Below are 18,678 nucleotides of genomic sequence, written 5' to 3'. Positions count from 1 at the left end.
GGCAGCGGTGGTGTAAGGATGGGAGGGTGGCCCTCTCTGAGCAATTGGAACTGTTGCTGCTGCTACTATTTTCTACATTTTAAATAGAGTGTGTTGTGTTTTCGTCTCTGTGGCGTTTACTCTGCTGTTCTGGTCAGAGAAGGTCTATAGAGGAAGTGATTTGGGGGAGGATGTAGTTTGGAATTTTCAGGCAGGCAGTATGGGGAAGTAGCTTTCTAGGTATTAGAAGTGACGAGTACGTATGAGACTGGAAAGAGCAGGTGGAGCTTGGGGACTGCTGTGGGCTCGCTGTTACTGGAACGTAGTTTGGTCTCTGCCTGGCATCCCATTCACATTTGTGGGTTCATTCAGTCAACGGATATTTCTTAAGCCCCTCCTCTGTGCCAGTGCCATTCCCAGCCATTCTGAAGCTTACTGTCTAGTGGAAGCTGGTTGATTGCCTCTGTCCTTGCCTTTCAAAGGTCTCCCTTGTCCACTCTATCTGGGATGAAGTCTCCTCTGCTTTCTGCCCCTGACCTTTCCTCTTGTCTCTTGGGACTTCCATCCTTGTCTGTTGACCCTTGTCCATCCACACTGGGCATTGCCCTTCTTCCCTTTGTTTCCCGAAGCACCAGTGACATGTGGCTGTTGTATGTCGCCAGCTCTCAGTGTGGAGTTGGATGTAGTGGAGGGACGTTTCATCACAGGACAGGGAACTGTCTCCAATTCATGGTCAGAAAGGCTTCCTGGACCACATCAACCTAGGGGTCCACTCACTCACCCCAACCGCATCCTTCATAGCACATACAGAAATGCAGAGTTACTTACTAGTTTGTCTGTTTACTGTCTGTCTGCCTCACTCATGCTAGTGATAGCATGCCTCTTTTGTAAACCACTGTATAGATAGCACCTTGTACTCTTCTGGATCTACCCTAAGAGCTCAATTAAATAATTGTGAATGAAAGAATGAATCAATGAAAGTAAACAGAAATTTTAGTTTCTACCAGTTCATCAGCCATTTCCCATCACAGGAAATTTCTCATTGGCTTTCACCTTCTGTAGGTGTCTGCTTTACAATGTGTTTCTTGGATCTCTCTCTCTCCCTCTCCTTCCTCCTCTCTTTAGGTGTCTATACTGCAAATTCCTGTTGCTTTTTAGTGCAAAGCTATTTAATACTCTCAAGCCCCAACCCTTGCACTACCAAAACAGGTCCAGCTCTCCTTTGCCCGGCCCAACTCTTCTGGGTTTCCATACTCTGCAAGAAAGGAAGTGGAGAGAGCTTTGCCATCGTAGGTTTACTTTAGCAGTGTGTATCAGATCTGTCAACAGGCCTTCCACCAGCGCTAAGCAGAGGAAATCCCAGGTCTGGGGGTAGAGAAGGGATTTTGTCCTTTGTTACTGATGGAGACAATGGTGTGATATTACATGAGGCTGCACACACGGGAAGGGGCTGGCAAGGGATGGTTTCTGTATGTGGAGCAGAACCATGGATGTGGTTTGGATGTGTGATAGGGGAACTGATGGTTGTTTAGGGGAGGGAGATTGCGATGTTATGAGGTCTAAGCAGTAAGGAGACAAGAAAGGGCAGTGGAACTATGGACCCGAGTGTGAAACTCAGGCCTGGTGCTGTCTCTGTTCCTCTGTGCACCCTGCCAGCTCACCCTGGAGTGCTCTTCCTCTTGCTCTGTGCTCATGGAGATGCTCCTGAACTTTAAAGCCCTGGTTAGTTCTCCTCTTCCTCTTCCCCTTCCAGGATATAGTCACCTCCTGCTTCTCTGGACAGACCAGCATTTCCTAGTTGGAGCCCCAATTCCATACCGCACATCTCCCTTAATGTCACCTGAAGGGGACTTAGAGCCCATAGCATATGCTCAGCAAAATCCAATTTACACAACTCATTGCAAAGTGGTGGGTGATGGATGGCTTGGACTTTTAGGGAGAAGCTTTCGATACTGTCAGCCTTGACTTTATTACCTTCCAGGTGCATGATTGTCTAACTCTCTACACATTTGATTTCTACTCCACGAAAACTTCTTTTATAGGGAAGGAGGTGGGTGTTGAGAATTTATTCTGTGCCAGTTTTCATATGTTATTCCGTTTAATCCTCCTGATATTTCTGTCAAGTGGATCTTTCCCTCCATATTCCAGGTGAGGAAACTGAGACACAGATGGCAGAGCATCTGGTCCAAGCTGACCCAGCTTTGCAAAGCTGAGATTCGTGTCTAGTTTTGCAAGACTCTGAAGCTAGTGCTTGCTCTGCTGCCTTGCAGCATCTCTCCGTGTTGGAGGAAGCAATTACAGAGGCATGCCCTGGCATTCATTTTTCCTGCTTAGAATGAGACATTGCTGTTTACTTTCTCAGGAAGGAAGATTGAAATCAATGTAACTAGCCTTATTAACTTTTTTAAATAGGGGGCCTGCAGATGCCAGTGTCTTTTCTGAGAGCACCAAAGCAAATATAAAAATCCAATTTGCTTGCCTTAAAAAAAAGTCTCCTCCAGAGTTTAAAATTCAAAGCTGTAAATGAAGAGCTGATGTGACGGGGGTAACGAACCAAGCCCCAGACACAAGGGTATATTTACTCACGTCTCTTTTGTCTGCAGGTGGCTGTTCCTTTGATGACCACTACAGCAACTGTGGTTACAGCGTGGCCCTGGGGACCAATGGGTTTACCTGGGAGCAGATTAACACGTGGGAGAAACCAATGCTGGACCCAGCGGTGCCTACAGGTACGTGACCAAGTGTGTTTGAGGCTCTGTTGAGGGTGGTAGCTTTTATGATGACTCATGGGGAAGAACTTTCTTCTGGATCAAGCTGTTGGGGAGGGCAGTAGATAACTTTGTTGGTAATAAGTTCCCTATCCTCAGAGGTATGCAAACCAAGGCTGAGTGAATTCTTAAGCGTATGGGAGAAGTCATATGTCATCTGGATTCAGGAAATTTTAGGATTTCTTTTAGCTTTGAGATTCTAAGGTTTAGCTACCAGTGGGGCATCACTGAGTTTTCTCTGGGAGCCTGATAGTAGTGGGATTTTGGGGGAAGAAAGCTTCTCAGGAATTTGAGGTCATTTTTTTTTCCTTCTGGGCCACACAGACATAGCTTGTATATATGCAGGGTAACCAATACAGTCCAAATATTACTCATAAAGTTGTTGTCCCAACATCCTGAATGCCAAGTTTATCCTTCACCAGTGGGGCTGAAGGCCTAATATACATTCCTGATGAATACCTGCATGAGGTAGGCCTATGAGAGTCATAGCCAATGTGTTCTAGGGGAGATACACCTGGAGGAGGTGCCTTTTTGTTCTGTTTGGGCTTTCAGAGGATTGGATGATGCCCACCCACATTGGGGAGCACCGTTTGCTTTATTCAGTTCTCCAATTCAAATGCTAATCAAGTCTGGAAACACCCTCATAGACACACCCAGAAATAATGCCGTACCAGCTATTTGGGCATCCCTTAGCCCAGTCAAGTTGACACGCAAAATTAACCATCACACCACAGATGGCCTCAACTCTCCCCATGACTTCAGTTGCCGTCAGACATCTCTCATGAACTTGTGTACACAGCCCACTGCCCGGATGCCTTGCCTCACAGCTGCTCTGAGACACAGCTTTGCCGGGATGTCATTAAGCTGGAGAGAGATGCTCAGAGATGTCTAGGTGAGGGTGTGGCCTGTGTGACCTTATTGACTCTGAGTTTGGCCCCAAAGCAGGAGGCTACTGGATGGCTCTATCTAGTTCCTATTAAGGGCATCAGTTGTTTGTGTACGTTTCTCCCGAGTATAGACACAAGCCCCAGGTATCATAAAGCTGTGACATGGTACAAAATTGAGCTTTTCAGATCTGGTAGGATCTTGCTTGACGTGAGTGAGCAGAATCATCAACAACTGCACGTGCCCGTTAGTAAGGTGACCATGGGACAACCTCTGTGCCTGTTGTCCCATCATAGTTTTTTTTTTTTTTTTTTAAATTTCAAGCTTTCTTTTTTAAATTTTTTTTTTTTTTTTTTTTATATATTTTTGGCTGTGCTGGGTCCTCGGTTCGTGCGAGGGCTTTCTCCAGCTGCGGCAAGTGGGGGCCACCCTTCATCGCGGTGCGGGGACCGCTCTTCATCGCGGTGCGCGGGCCTCCCACCACCGCGGCCCCCCCCGCCGCGGGGCACAGGCTCCAGACGCACAGGCTCAGCAGCTGTGGCTCAAGGGCCCAGCCGCTCCGCGGCATGTGGGATCCTCCCAGACCAGGGCCCGAACCCGTGTCCCCTGCATTAGCAGGCAGACTCTCAACCACTGCGCCACCAGGGAAGCCCCATCATAGTTTTTAAAAAAGGCTGACTTTACTCTCAAAAATGTCTTGGTTTACGTGATAGAATCACTTTTTCCATTGGAAACCCCAGGCGTGCAGTGCACCTCTGCTGAAGGCTACCTACCGCATCTGCTGTGCTCTGTGTGGCCAGCTTTGATGTCGGCCAAATAAATTCAGATCTTACAGTGCATGTGTGTGTGTGGGGTATGTGTGTGTTGTGTGTGTGTATTTGCATGCACACGTAGGCTCTTTCGGCTCATCTTTAGCCCACTGGATGCCCTTTGGGGTCATGCAGACTCTCCAAACTCAACATCTCCCAAACTGAATTCTTTTTTTTTTTTTTTTTTAACTTTGGGTTTATTTATTTATTTATTTATTTATTTATTTATTTATTTATTTATTTATTTTTGGCTGTGTTGGCTCTTCGTTTCTGTGCGAAGGCTGTCTCTAGTTGTGGCAAGCGGGGGCCACTCTTCATTGCGGTGCGCGGGCCTCTCACTGTCACGGCCTCTCTTGTTGCGGAGCACAGGCTCCAGACGCGCAGGCTCAGTAGTTGTGGCTCACGGGCCCAGTTGCTCCGCGGCACGTGGGATCCTCCCAGACCAGGGCTCGAACCCGTGTCCTCTGCATTGACAGGCAGACTCTCAACCACTGCGCCACCAGGGAAGCCCTCCCAAACTGAATTCTTGCTTCATCTCCATCTACTCACGCTCTAGTGCTCCTGGTCTCAAAAGGCCACTTCCTCACTCTGGTGCTGATTCAGAAACCCAGGGGTCACACTCCTCTCTGACCTCTCTCCTCTCCCCTCTCCTTGTCAATCACTCCGTCCTGCCCGTTTACCTGCTGAGCCCATCACAGGTCTGCTCACGTCTCTCTGTCTCTGCCGCCGCTGCCCTGGTACCACGCACCATCTCCTCTCGCCTGGGTCGCTGGAAGACTTTCACACAGACTTCTCGGCTTCCTCTTCTGACTTTAACCCACTCTCTGTACAGAAGCCAGAGATTGTTCTAGAATGTAGGCCCGTTTACATTATCTCTCCCTTTCATTGCCCCCACCCAGCTTCTGCCTAGAATCTTTTGGAGGCTTTCCTCTTGCTCTGAGAGAGGAGACCAATGCCCTGCTGTAGCCTCCGAGGGGTCCAGCCCCCCCACATCCCAGTTCCCCCCGTGTTCACTGCACACTGGCTTTTGTCAGTTGCCAGAATGCTCCAGACCCTTTCCTGCCTCAGGAACTCACGTGCGACTGGCACTCTCCGTAGCACCTTCGCCTCCACCCTGTTCTCTTATACTTCCCCTTCGTGTCTCAGCTCTTGCATCTCTGCCTTAGGCCGGTGCTCCCCAGATGCTCCAGTCTGGCTCAGCTCTTTCTGTAAGTGTCCCCCACTGCACCCTGCTCTTTTCCTCAGGAACACGCATCACTGATGTTACTTGTACAGTGTACATTGTATCGCCAGCTGAGAAGTTCCATGGGAGCAAGGACCACTACAGTCTTGTTCCTGGCCTATCTTCAGTGCTTCATTCAGTGCGTCATACGCAGTACATACGGAATACCATTGTGTTGGATGGATGAATGGGCAAATAGTCTTTATCAAGTGTTTCTTGAATGAAGGAATGTCTGATAAACATTATTAAATGCCTTTGGGCCCTTTATTATAGCACATTTAAAATCTTTGCTACCATCCTTCCATTTTACAGATCAGAAGACCAGGGTTCCCGGCAGCCACATGACATTGCTGCTTTTCCCACCGTTGCCACTTTCGCTCTTGGAAGGAGCAACGCTTGCTCCTAATCTTAATTTTCTCAGACCCTTATTATGGCACAGTGGCATTTCGTAAATATTGGAGTGTACTGATACAGTCTTCTGAGTAGAGGCATTTGATGATGATTACTAAAATTATTCTGTCATGATGCACCTGTGGATTTCAGCAGCTCCGTGTGCTTCTTAGGCAAAGAGCCATGAAAGTGAGTTTGGATTAGGTGAAATTGTTTGTTCTTCTCATGGGCAAAGGCTGAAATCTTCCTCTTCCTTCTGTAAAGCCAGCAGTTTCCATCCTTTTGGAAATCTAGTGTGGCTCTATGTATTCATATGTCCCACAACCTTTTACTGAGCCCCTTCCGTGTGTCAGGCTCAGTGCTAGGCTCTGGGTCAGTCAGCCTCTGCCCTTTGGACACTTCCCCTGGCCCAAAGGATGAACCCTAAACTCCTCGCCATGGCCTGCCAAGGTCCTGCATGATCTAGTGTCTTCTCTGAGCCCCTTTTCTTCTCTCTCAAAATGTTCCAGACCCACTGGTCATGTTTCAGTTCCCTGGGCATGTCCGAGTCTTTCCTGGCTCAGGACCTTTGCATGTGCCGTACCCTCTCACTGCAGTCGTCTTCTCTACTCTTCAGTGCCTGGTTTTGTCAGGTCTCAGCGTCACTCCTTCTCAGGGAGATGTCCCTCACTGTTCCGTCTAATGAGACTCCCTCCATGTTCTCACTCATAGCGTCCTGTTCTTCGCTTTCCAAGTCCTCATCATCGACTTGTGACAGGCCAGCTTATTACAATCCTGCGCCATAGCCGACTGACCCTGGGCCTTAATCCCTCTGCCTCGGTTTCTTCATCGTTAACGTGGGAACCAGTGTGAGAGTTAAATGGGCTGATGCCTGTGTGAGTATGACGTGTCTGCACATAGTAGGACTTCGTCAGTGCTGGTTCCCTTAAGTTCTTTCCTGGTTCTTACAGTCTCTGGGACTGTTAAGTCTAAGTCCACCTTGGAACCTTGCCCCTTTTTCACACCCAGGATACATGCTACCCCGAGGGAGAACACCTCTCCATCTTGACTCTGTTAATTCAGTGCTAGACACAGCCCCTCATCCCACTCTTTTTCCTCATCCCTCTCCATGGGAAAAGCCCTCAGGCTAACATTCCAGGCTTCAGCCCTGGTTTTGCCCCCACCTCATCTTTACTGGGGCTGTCACAGAGGATGGGGGCTACTGCACCCACAGACCCTCTCTCTAAGCCTCCATCTTGCCCAGGGAACTAACTGGAGCTGCCAGTGGTTCTCAGCTCTGCCTTCTCCAACCTTGGCATGAGTGTCCACATGTCCACCCTGCGGTCCAGCCCAGGGCCCAGCAGGAGGGTCTCTGGGGGCGCTGAGGGGAGATGCAAGTGCTGTAAGTGTTCTTTTAGAGGGATTGAAGCCAGAGGAAGCGAGACTGGGAGGTTTACTTCTATTTTTCCTTCTGATGCTTGTCGGACATTAAGTGTTAGACTGAACCTCAAGCTGCAAACCCAAGTGCACAAGAAATGAGGCATTTACATCAACCCTGAGCCTCCAGGGAGTGAGCCATTACATTGTAGTCTTTATTGGGCCTCCCCTTTCCCTAGGGGTTTACAGACGTCCTGGGACTTACGCAGGTCATTGTGGTTTCCTCTGAGAAGCCCGCTGTCACATTTCTTATGGTCCCTTTGGGTCTAGTAATTCTGCTTCTTCTTCCCCAGGCTTGGAGCCCTTCTCCTGAGTTGAGCCAGCCCAGGTGCATCACCCAGCATCCCTTTTGGGGTCTGTTTCCTCCACGAGTACTGTCATCCAGCAGTTTGGGACAAACAGATCCATCCCTTTCCTCTTCCCAATGTAGGAACTTCTCCCCTCTCCTTGCTAGCCCTCAAAACCACACCCATCTTAGGCCAGCCCTTCTTGGACTCACAGTATAATCTGTTTAGTAAGTTTAGAGCTTAAAAAAAAAACAAAAAAACAAAGAAAGGAAGAAGGAACCCTTGACTTCAAGCAGCTTCTTCTCTCCATCCTGTACAAATCTCTAGAGCAGAGAAATACAAAGAGGCCAGTTAGTCACCTGATTGGAAAGGGTAGGTGTTGGGAAAAATCCAGAGTAAACATATACACGTACAGACAGGAATATTTCCACCAGTCAGCCGGCCATGGAAGCAGGCACAGATCCAGAACAGTACTGGCTTTTCCTTCATGCCACTGGTCCCTGGGCAGTGTGTTTCTGTTTTGCTCTAACTGCTGATATTTTATAGAGAGAAGGTTAGGGTCTGTTATGGGTTGAATTTTGTCCTGCAAAGAGATAAGTGAAGGTCCTAGTCCCTGGCACCTGTGAATATGATTGTATTTGGAAATAGGGTCTTTGCTGATATAATCAAGCAAAGATGAGGTCAGGCTGGTGGTCCTGAGCCCTCATAGGGTGTTACTGGTGGCGGAGAAGCGACACACAGACACACGGGGGAAAAGAAGCATGTGAAGCCAGAGGCAGAGATTGGAGCGATGCATTTACATGCCAAGAAAAGCCAAGGATTGCCAGCAGACACCAGAAACCAGAAGAGGCAAGGAAGGATTCGTCCTAGAGCCTTTGGGGGGTGTAATTCCCTGCCAACACCTTGGTTTCAGACTCCTGGACTCCAGAACTGTGAAAGAACAAGTTTCTGTTGTCTTAAGCCACCCAGTTTGTGGTAATTTGTTATGGCAGCCCTGGGAAACTATTCCTGGGTCAATTACACATCAGTACCCTGACCCCGTCACCTTTTCTACATTAGAACTCACACCAGTGTGCTGTCAGTATTGGAGCTTTTGCTTTCTTTTAAGAGAACTGGCACTTACTGTGTGATCACTCTAACCAAGAATGGGGTTAGGCATTTTCCTACACATTTCATCTAATGTGCCACCATCCCATAAGTTCAGAGATATTGTCTCCTCTTTGTTTTTGAGAAAACCAAGCCCCAGAGAGAGATAAATTATATATGAAAGAGGAGCCAGGCTTCAACCCCCAGGATAGAGAAATATATATTGTATACGTGGTGCTGCCATCAGCTAAACATCTTTTAAAGTGATTTCTATGTACAGTCATGATTTACGATTGCAAAAATAATGCATATTCATTGTAGAGAATATGCACGTAGGGATTGCTATAAAGAACAAAAGTCATGTGCACACGAACTTACATAAATATCTATTTTTCTCTTTAGTGCTATTTTTAAGAATTTTCCCATGGCATTATGTATTCCTCAAAAGCATGCTTTCTAAAGACTTCTTAGTTTTCCATTCCAATGACTGTTCTGTGGTTTATTTAACCGCCACGTTGTTGCATGTTTAAGTTCCTTCCACTGACTCCTCAATCACATTGCAGTGACTGTTCTTTTACATAGATCTCTGTGCTCCTCTCCAATAGAAGTTATCAAATTTGCTTTATATATTTTTCTACAGTTCTGTACTCCCTTGTGTACCAAACACAGAGTGGTTATGTTTATTTTTGAGATCTGGAAGAAGAATATCATCCACATGTCAAACATAGAATCCTGGAAATTTGCCCGTGAGTCAATATTGGGAGAACGCTTTGTGAATTCTGAAGCCCTAAACACAAGTCAAGAACTGGTGATGGTCCCCTGAGTGCACTGCATTATAGCTCTTAGCACAGTGGACGGAGACCTTCTGGGAACGAGCAGGAATTATGTTGTAAATAGTAATCAGTCAGCGCAGTCCAAGCACTGACCAGTCGAGGTGGACATCCGCTGTACAAAGCAGGATGGGCTCTCCAGTGCCAACCAGAAGAGAAGCCAGCCTCTTCATAGTCTGTGCGCTGAACTACTTCGGTTCTCCGTATAGGCTGGGGCACCACCTTATCTGCACGTTAAGTCCAGTGCCTGGGATGTAGGAGGTAGCAGTGAATGCTTGTTAAATGACCTGCTCTTATTAATAATTGAACATTCTCTTGATACGACCCCAGCATCTATCTCCAGCCTCAGCCCCCTCTCCTGCCCTCTCCTCTTACCTTTCCCCTTCTACATAATCACAGGAGAGAAACCTTCATGCTTTTGTTTTGGGAGTCCAGCCTCCAACCCTGCTTCTTGATTTGGGGACTCTCATTGTGTGGGATCTTGGTGGAGTGTGGAGCTTGCTGCCATGTGAAGTTGCCAGATACTTACCACCCCCAGCAGCCTGGGCGTGGCTGGACATGTGACCTGGACCCAGCCAGTTAGACCCTCCTGCCCAGGACTTATCATCTGGGGGTGGGGGGTGAGTCAGCGGCCAGAGGCTTGTGTAGCAGGTGTGTCCAGTGGAGGGGTGGCATCTGTACCACAAGAGGTTGTCCTAAAAGAGGTCGCTCAACTGCCTGTTTCTTGGTCCCCCAGAACTGCCTTAGTTTCTGTTCTTTTTCAAGCTATCCTCCAGCTCTCTCTTCATGATGAGTTTCCCAATATTCTTCCAGAACATTCCTATTTTTGAGACAGATCGTCATAGTTTTTTCTTGTTTTCAACCACAAACCCTGAAGACCACCCCATCATGCCTCTGGCTCGAGGGTACCTCCTGTTCCCCTTCTTTTTATTGATAGAGGATGTCACCTCCTCCAGGGGGCTTTCCCTGACTGCTCTGTGTTTCTGTGGCTGAGTTTATAACATGTTTTCTCTGATTCCTCACTAAGGCTGTGAGCCACTTGAGGGCATGGGCCGCCTCTCATTGCTGAATTCCTTGGGCCCTGCATGGAGCTTAGAACAGGGCAGTTGGTCTGTATATGGAGTAAATTGCCATTAGGATTATTAGTATTAGGAAAGTCAAGAGAGAAATGATGTCTGAAACTTGGGGGAGAACCCGGAGAGGCTGCTTCTTTCTTTGGCATTTTCACGGGACACGGGGCATCTGTGGCTTTCACATCCCGAGTGCCTCCTCTCAGCGTGACGAGGCTGGGGACGGGCTGGCCAGGGCTCTTCTGATCTAGAGTTGATTCTTGGGGAGAATAAAGGGACCCTGGGGATTACCCCTTCTTCACTCTGGGGCCTGATCTACTCTCACAGATGTGTAGGTTGACTTGTAACCCATGTAAGAGGCTCTCCAGTGGAAAAATGTGACTCGTCCAAAATCTGACCTACCGTTTCTTTAATGTTGTGCTTACATTAAAATGATCTGGAAGCGTAGGCCCCTAAGTGTCCTTAATCACTCCTGATGGTATTGATTGGCTTAAAGATATAAGCTCTTATGTTCCCATTTAGTCACTGTTGAGTCAATACATTTTTTTCTCCCTTTAATGATAAAATATTATATATTCATTCTTAAAGAAATGCCGAGTTTGCACATATAAATTAATTCTCTCCACCCCCATCTTTGTTCTCTCAAGATATCACTGTGGACAAATCGATGTGTATTGGGGTGGGGGGAGGGAGAGAGAGAGAGAAAGGGAGAGGGTGCCAGGGAGGGGGAGGGGAAGGGAGAAAAGAAAGGAGGAGGAGGAGGGAGGGAGGGAGTCAGAGAGCATATATGTATGCGGTAATAGTAACAGTAATGGTAGGAAAGAGATATTTATATAGTACTTATCGTGTGGCAGGTACTCTCCTAAACACTTTAAATATATTAGCTTATTTAATCCTTGTAACAGGCCTCCAGTGTAGATATTAGGATCTGCATTTTACAAATTAGGGAACTGGAGGCACACAAAACTTAAAGGACTTGCCCAAGTTCACGGTTAGCTTATGATGGAGCCAGGGTTTGCCTGTAGGAAGTGTGGCTTCCGGCTCTGTGGTTCCTGCGATCACCTTACTCTGGTGCCTCCTTAGAATGCAGGTCACGAGTAGGATCGTGGTTCCCAGACAGCTGGCTCATCGGTCACTTTTTCAGACCACTGTGTTCAGATCTAGCTTTCACCGTCCAGGGCTGCACGGTATCCCATTGGATGCATGCACCATGGTTTATGTAACTGACACCCAAGAAATGGCAACGGGAGAACAAAAGATAAAAGCCAAAATATACCCCAAATGCTCAAGTACAAGGAAAGAGCTCTGCCTCCAAACAGTTCTCAGTAAAGTTCTTCTAAAGCATCTCATACTATGCGAGGCTCTCTTTTGCACCGTGAGCTACAAAATTAATTGGGGAAACAACATCAGCCTGCAGTGACCCCAGTCAGTGCTAGTTTGGGATGCTTACAGGGATGAACAGAATTGGTAGGGGAAAAAAGGCAAGAGAATTGAAGACGAGTTTAGTAGTATTCTTGAGGAGATGGCCAAATAATGATGAGTGCTAAGGATGGCTTGGAGAAGCCACAAGGGATCTTTGCAGTGATCAGATAAATGGGAAAACACACCTGTTCTATACCCACGTAGATGCTTGCCTTGACATTCAGTTTTCTGTGACATCACCCCTGGCTTCAAAAAGTATTGTATCCAAATGGTGTAAATGAATTAAGGTGATATAGACCCATGCCATTCAACTTAAAAAGTGCTTCCTCCCATCCAGGTACTAACCAGGCCTGACCCTGCTTAGCTTCCAAGATCAGATGAGATCGGGCACGTTCAGGGTGTGAGGTGGATGGACCTAGAGTCTGTCATACAGAGTGAAGTAAGTCAGAAAGAGAAAAACATACAGTATGGTAACACGCATATATGGAATCTTAAAAAAAAAAAAAGGTTCTGAAGAACCTAGGGGCAGGACAGGAATAAAGACGCAGATGTAGAGAATGGACTTGAGGACACGGGGAGGGGGAAGGGGAAGCTGGGACGAAGTGAGAGAGTGGCATGGACATATATACACTACCAAATGTAAAACAGATAGCTAGTGGGAAGTAGCTGCATAGCACAGGGAGATCAGCTCAGTGCTTTGTGACCACCTAGAGGGGTGGGATAGGGAGGGTGGCACAAGAGGGAGGGGATATGGGGATATATGTATACATAGAGCTGATTCACTTTGTTATACAGCAGAAACTAGCACAACGTTGTAAAGCAATTATACTCCAATAAAGATGTTAAAAAAAAAAAGTGCTTCCTCTGATGACAAACCCAGATGTCAATGGCACATGTGACGAGTTTGAATAAAAGTTTCTATAATATATGGGAATGGATAATAAACCACTACTATTTGGAGCAAAATTTTGTGTTATTTCGGTTGTTTTAGTTTACCGGGTACAGAGGAACACATACTTTTAAAAAAATTGAAGTATAGTTGATTTACAATATTGTGTTACTTTCTGGCATAGAGCAAAGTGATTCAGTTATACATGTATATTATTTCAGATTCTATTGCATTATAGGTGATTGCAAGATATTGAACATAGTTCCTGGTGCTATACATTAACTCGTTGTTTATGGAACACACATACTTTTAGATAGCAGGTGTCAAATTAGCAAATGTCTCCAGGCTTACGTAAGGAGAGATTTTATTTGAAAGGATTATCGCAAGAGCAGGGGAGAGTCTGCGGCAGTAGGGGGAGGCCGCTGCGGCAGTGGGGAGGATACCCCCCCAACCATGAGATCTGCAAGGGTCTCAGAGGTCAGGCAGAAAAGGGCGTTTTGTAACAGGGAGAAGGGAATGAGGCTAGCAAGAACCATGGGTGGAGAAGTGGCATGAGCTGGTGACAAATAAACCGCTATTTTTTCACGAACACGTGTATTCCTCTTAGTGGATGATGGTCTAAGGGCTTTACGTGTTTTTAACTCATTTCGTACTTCAGCGGCACTGCGAGCTGGGTACTGTGATTACCCATGTTTTACACATGAGGAAACTGAGGCCCGCAATGTTGAGGAGTCACCCACAACTTAGTAGTAAAAAGAGGAGCTGAGATTTGAATCCAGGCCGTTGGTTTCACAGTCTGGGCTCTGAACCACGACCTATTTTTAAGGTAATATATTATCTTATGAAACGTGATTTTAAATATGGAGGTGTAATGAAATCATATCTTAGATCTCATAGTACTAATTTAGATACCATTTGACTAATTCATTTATATGTGGGAAATTGTGTATACGGAAGTTGCCTGAAAACTTTTTTTTTTTTTTAATTTATTTATTTTGTTTTTGGCTGTGTTGTGTCTTGTTTGCTGCAAGTGGGCTTTCTCTAGTTGCAGAGAGCGGGCTTCTCACTGCGTGGCTTCTCTTGTTGCAGAGCACAGGCCCTAGGCGTGCGGACTTCAGTAGTTGTGGCTCGCGGGCTCTAGAGCACAGGCTCAGTAGTTGTGGCACATGGGCTTAGTTGCTCCGCGGCATGTGGGATCTTCCCGGACCAGGGCACGAACCTTTGTCCCCTGCATTGGCAGGCAGATTCTTAACCACTGCGCCACCAGGGAAACCCTGAAAACTTTTTTGTGGGGTCTTCTCGCTGGGAGAATGAGGGGGGGGGTGCCTTACGTCTAGTCACTGAGGGTTGACTGTCCTACTGGCTGGTTGAGTCGACTAAGCCCATCAGGGTCCACCTAAACGCAGACATAACAAGCCTGCGTGTTGTTCTGCGTGGTTTGTCAGAAGGGAACATCACGGATGCCTCGGGCATCAGAGACATGTCACTGGACCGCAAAGCTGACTCCCCTCATGCATCCTTAATCTCCTGCTGCTTCCACCTCAGCCACTCCCGGGCCAGCCTGAGAGGAAGGTCATGGCGATGCCAGCCTGGACCAGTGGGGGATGTTTTCTTGGTTTGTTTATCTGATTGCGCAGCTGCTCCAGGGGCTGGGGCTCCTTTAAGTGAACACCTTGTTTTTGAATATATGGATTGCCTTGTCTTTAATGAGGAAACAGGCTTTCTTTATGCTTTGAATATGATAGTATATAATTTGAATTGTAGTTATATATTATGAGAGATTTGATAAGAAAAGGAAATTATAGTTTCATATAAACACAGTGGTTTTTGGGGGTAATTTAGTGGAATAAGATGGCTGTGTGACTCCATGAAATAAGGTCCAGTAATCTGGAAAACCCAAAAATACATCATAGTCCTATTCGGGAGTGTCCTAGACCTGCAGTGTCCAATACAGAGGCCACCAGCCACACGTGGCCGTTGAACACTTGAAAGGAGCACTTGGTCCTTTATGTGTAAAATACACACCAGATTTCAAAGACTTAGTATGAAAAAAAATTTTTAATCTCATTTATAATTTTTATATTGACTGCATGTTGAAACGGTTATATTTTAGATATACTGGGTTAGATAAAATAAATTATTAAAATTAATTTAATCCATTTCCTTTTTTAATGCGGCTACTCAAAAGTTTAAAATTACATACGTGGCTCACATTATATTTCTGTTGTCCAGTGCTGCCCTAGACTATCAGATTTTTTTTTTTTGATTATCCCACCCACAGGGATGTCTCTTTTGATAATAATAACAGCTAGCATTTATCAAGCACTTACTACGTGCCAGGCATTTTAAATGTCTTTTCTCTGTTATGGTTCATGTCAACCCTATGTAGTATAGGTACAGTTTTTGTTTTGCTTTTATTTGGCTTCACTTTATTTTTTAAAAAATTTTTAAATGAAAAAAAATTTTATTGGAGTATAGTTGATTTACAATGTTGTGTTAGTTTCAGGTATACAGCAAAGTGAATCAGTTATACATATTCATATATCCACCTTTTTTTTTTTTTTAAGATTCTTTTCCCATATAGGCCACTACAGAGTACTGAGCGAAGTTCCCTGTGCTATACAGTAGGCTCTTATTAGTTATCTATTTTATATATAGTAGTGTGTATCTGTCAATCCCAGTCTCCCAATTTATCCCTCCCCCCCATCCCCTGGTTACCATAAGTTTGTTTTCTACATCCGTGACTCTACTTCTGTTTTGTAAATAAGTTCATTTGTACCCTTTTTTTTTAGATTCCACATATAAGCGATATCATATGATATTTGTCTTTCTGTGTCTGACTTACTTTATTCAGTATGACAGCCTCTAGCTCCATCCATGTTGCTGCAAATGGCATTATTTTGTTCCTTTATGGCTGAGTAATATTCCATTGTATATATGTACCACATCTTTTTTTTTTTTAACGTCTTTATTGGAGTATAATTGCTTTACAATGGTGTGTTAGTTTCTGCTTTATAACAAAGTGAATCAGTTATATATATACATATATCCCCATATCCCCTCCCTCTTGTGTCTCCCTCCCACCCTCCCTATCCCACCCCTCTAAGGGGTCACAAAGCACCCAGCTGATCTCCCTGTGCTATGCGGCTGCTTCCCACTAGCTATCTATTTTACATTCGGTAGTATATATAAGTCCATGCCACTCTCTCACTTCGTCCCAGCTTAACCTTCCCCCTCCCCGTGTCCTCAAGTCCATTCTCTACATCTGCGTCTTTATTCCTGTCCTGCCCCTAGGTTCTTCAGAACCATTTTTTTTTTTTTAGATTCCATATATATGTATTAGCATACGGTTTTTGTTTTTCTCTTTCTGACTTACTTCACTCTGTATGACAGACTCTAGGTCCATCCACCTCACTACAAATAAATCAATTTTGTTTCTTTTTATGGCTGAGTAATATTCCATTGTATATATGTACCACATCTTCTTTATCCATTCATCGGTCAGTGGACACTTAGATTGCTTCCATGTCCTGGCTATTGTAAATAGTGCTGCGATGAACATTGGGGTGCATGTATCTTTTTGGATTATGGTTTTCTCAGGGTATATGCCCAGGAGTGGGATTGCTGGGTCATATGGTAGTTCTATTTTTAGTTTTTTAAGGAACCTCTATATTGTTCTCCATAGTGGCTGTATCAATTTACATTCCTACCAACAGTGCAAGAGTGTTCCCTTTTCTCCACATCCTCTTCAGCATTTGTTGTTTGTAGATTTTTTGATGATGGCCATTCTGACCGGTGTGAGGTGATACCTCATTGTAGTTTTGATCTGCATTTCTCTAATAATTAGTGATGTCGAGCATCTTTTCATGTGCTCTTTGGCCGTCTGTATGTCTTCTTTGGAGAAATGTGTATTTAGATCTTCCACCCATTTTTGGATTGGGTTATTTGTTTCTTTTTAACGTTGAGCTGCATGAGCTGTTTGTTTATTTCGGAGATTAATCCCTTGTCGGTTGCTTCCTTTGCAAATATATTCTCCCATTCTGAGGGTTGTCTTTCTGTTTTCTTTATGGTTTCCTTTGCTGTGCAAAAGCTTTTAAGTTTAATTAGATCCCATTTGTTTATTTTTGCTTCTATTTTCATTACTCTAGGGCGTAGATCAAAAAAGATCTTGCTGTGATTTATGTCAAAGAGTGTTTTGCCTATGTTTTCCTCTAAGAGTTTTATAGTGTCCGGCCTTACCTTTAGGTCTTTAATCCATTTTGAGTTTATTTTTGTGTATGGTAGGTACAGTTTTGTTTCATATTTTGTAGATGGGGAAACCGAGGCACAAAGAGATTAAGTAACTTGACCTTAGTCACAGAGGTAGTAAATGACAGAGGGAATTGAACAAAGCAGCCCACCAGTGGCTCACACCCATGTCTCCCAGACTGGCCACCTTTTGTCAAACTGACATGGGACTTTTGTCCCTGCCTTGCTGTGCTGACTTGACCCTCTGAACCTCGGTTTCCTGACTGAGGAGTAGGCTGGAGCATCCCTCAGGCCCCTGCGGTGCTGTTCTTCCTTTGTTTTCTTTGCATTTCCCTACCAGGAAATGGTGGGGCTGGGAATAGGCCTTTTGGTTAGCCTGGCCCTCTGTGCGTGGGGAGGGGGGTGTCTCTGAGCGCCTGTTCCAGCTCTGCACTAACCTGAGACTTTGAGCAGGCCAGTGTCTCTTCTCTGTGCCTCCTGCATCTTTTTCTGTGATATTGGTCTAAAAGTAAGGAATCCTGAGTTTTGGTTCTAGCTTTACCATTAACATGCTCTGTGACCTCAGGCCAAGCACCATCCCTCCCTGGGCCTTATTTACCTCATCTCTAAAATGAGGAGCCGATTTCCTCTGACTCTTGCATTCTTTGATTTGTAATTTACGACTCAAGAAGAAAAGGAGACATTTTTTAAATGTGGGAATTAAGTGATGCATTTACAAAATAGAACATCTGTGAAAAATCCTGTGGTCCTAGCCACCCCCCCCCCCTCATCCCCACCCCCAGTCTGCCTATCTGTCAGTCATGGAAGCTGCTTCTGATTCCTGGGCAGGGAATTTGTCTTCATCAGTGTGTGGAGATGGGGCCCAGGAAGATAAATCTCCCAGATGACCTGATGGTACTTCCTCTGTTCTCAGCCCCACAGAGCTGTAGTGATTGACCCCATGCCCCCTTAATATCATGGGGACATCTTCAGATTTAATTTTCCCACAATTGCTGATTAGTGAGACATTGGTCATTGACAGAAATTTCCTTTTTGTTTTCTAAAAAAAGACCTCCTATTCCTCCCCCACTCCCTTCTTAATCCATCTAGTCTTCCCCTTGCTCTGTGCTGTCACATTACACTTCAGCTTTGGAAAGCAACAGTTATTCAAACAAAGTGTTTTTAAATCCTTCCTCAAACTTTCCAATTCTTTTAAAATTGCTTTCTTACCTAAGTGTTCATCATTAAGAAACTCAAGTTGCACTTTCTCAGAATTTAGATCATTACTTATTATCAGTAAAGCAACTTGTAAAAGCTACAGACAAGCAAAAGTATCCTATGCCCTTTGTTAACTCTTGAGAGTTTCCAAGGTTAAAACAGATTTATAGGTGGAAAGAG

General features: G+C 45.3%; 1 protein-coding gene across 2 annotated transcripts in view; it reads left to right on the top strand.

The window, feature by feature from the left end:
* The first annotated feature begins 2,607 nt into the window (after positions 1-2,607).
* PTPRT (protein tyrosine phosphatase receptor type T) overlaps positions 2,608-18,678 on the top strand; it is an 803,133-nt gene continuing 787,062 nt past the window's right edge. For both annotated transcript variants that reach the window (XM_057529518.1, XM_057529519.1), the window contains exon 1: positions 2,608-2,708. In XM_057529518.1, coding sequence (XP_057385501.1) covers positions 2,684-2,708 — 25 coding nt within the window. In that variant the 5' untranslated portion in view covers positions 2,608-2,683. The remainder of the gene's footprint in view (positions 2,709-18,678) is intronic.

This window comes from Balaenoptera acutorostrata, chromosome 15 (assembly GCF_949987535.1).
Source record: "Balaenoptera acutorostrata chromosome 15, mBalAcu1.1, whole genome shotgun sequence".
NCBI lineage: Eukaryota > Metazoa > Chordata > Mammalia > Artiodactyla > Balaenopteridae > Balaenoptera > Balaenoptera acutorostrata.
This window is presented reverse-complemented; position numbering and strand designations above follow the sequence as displayed.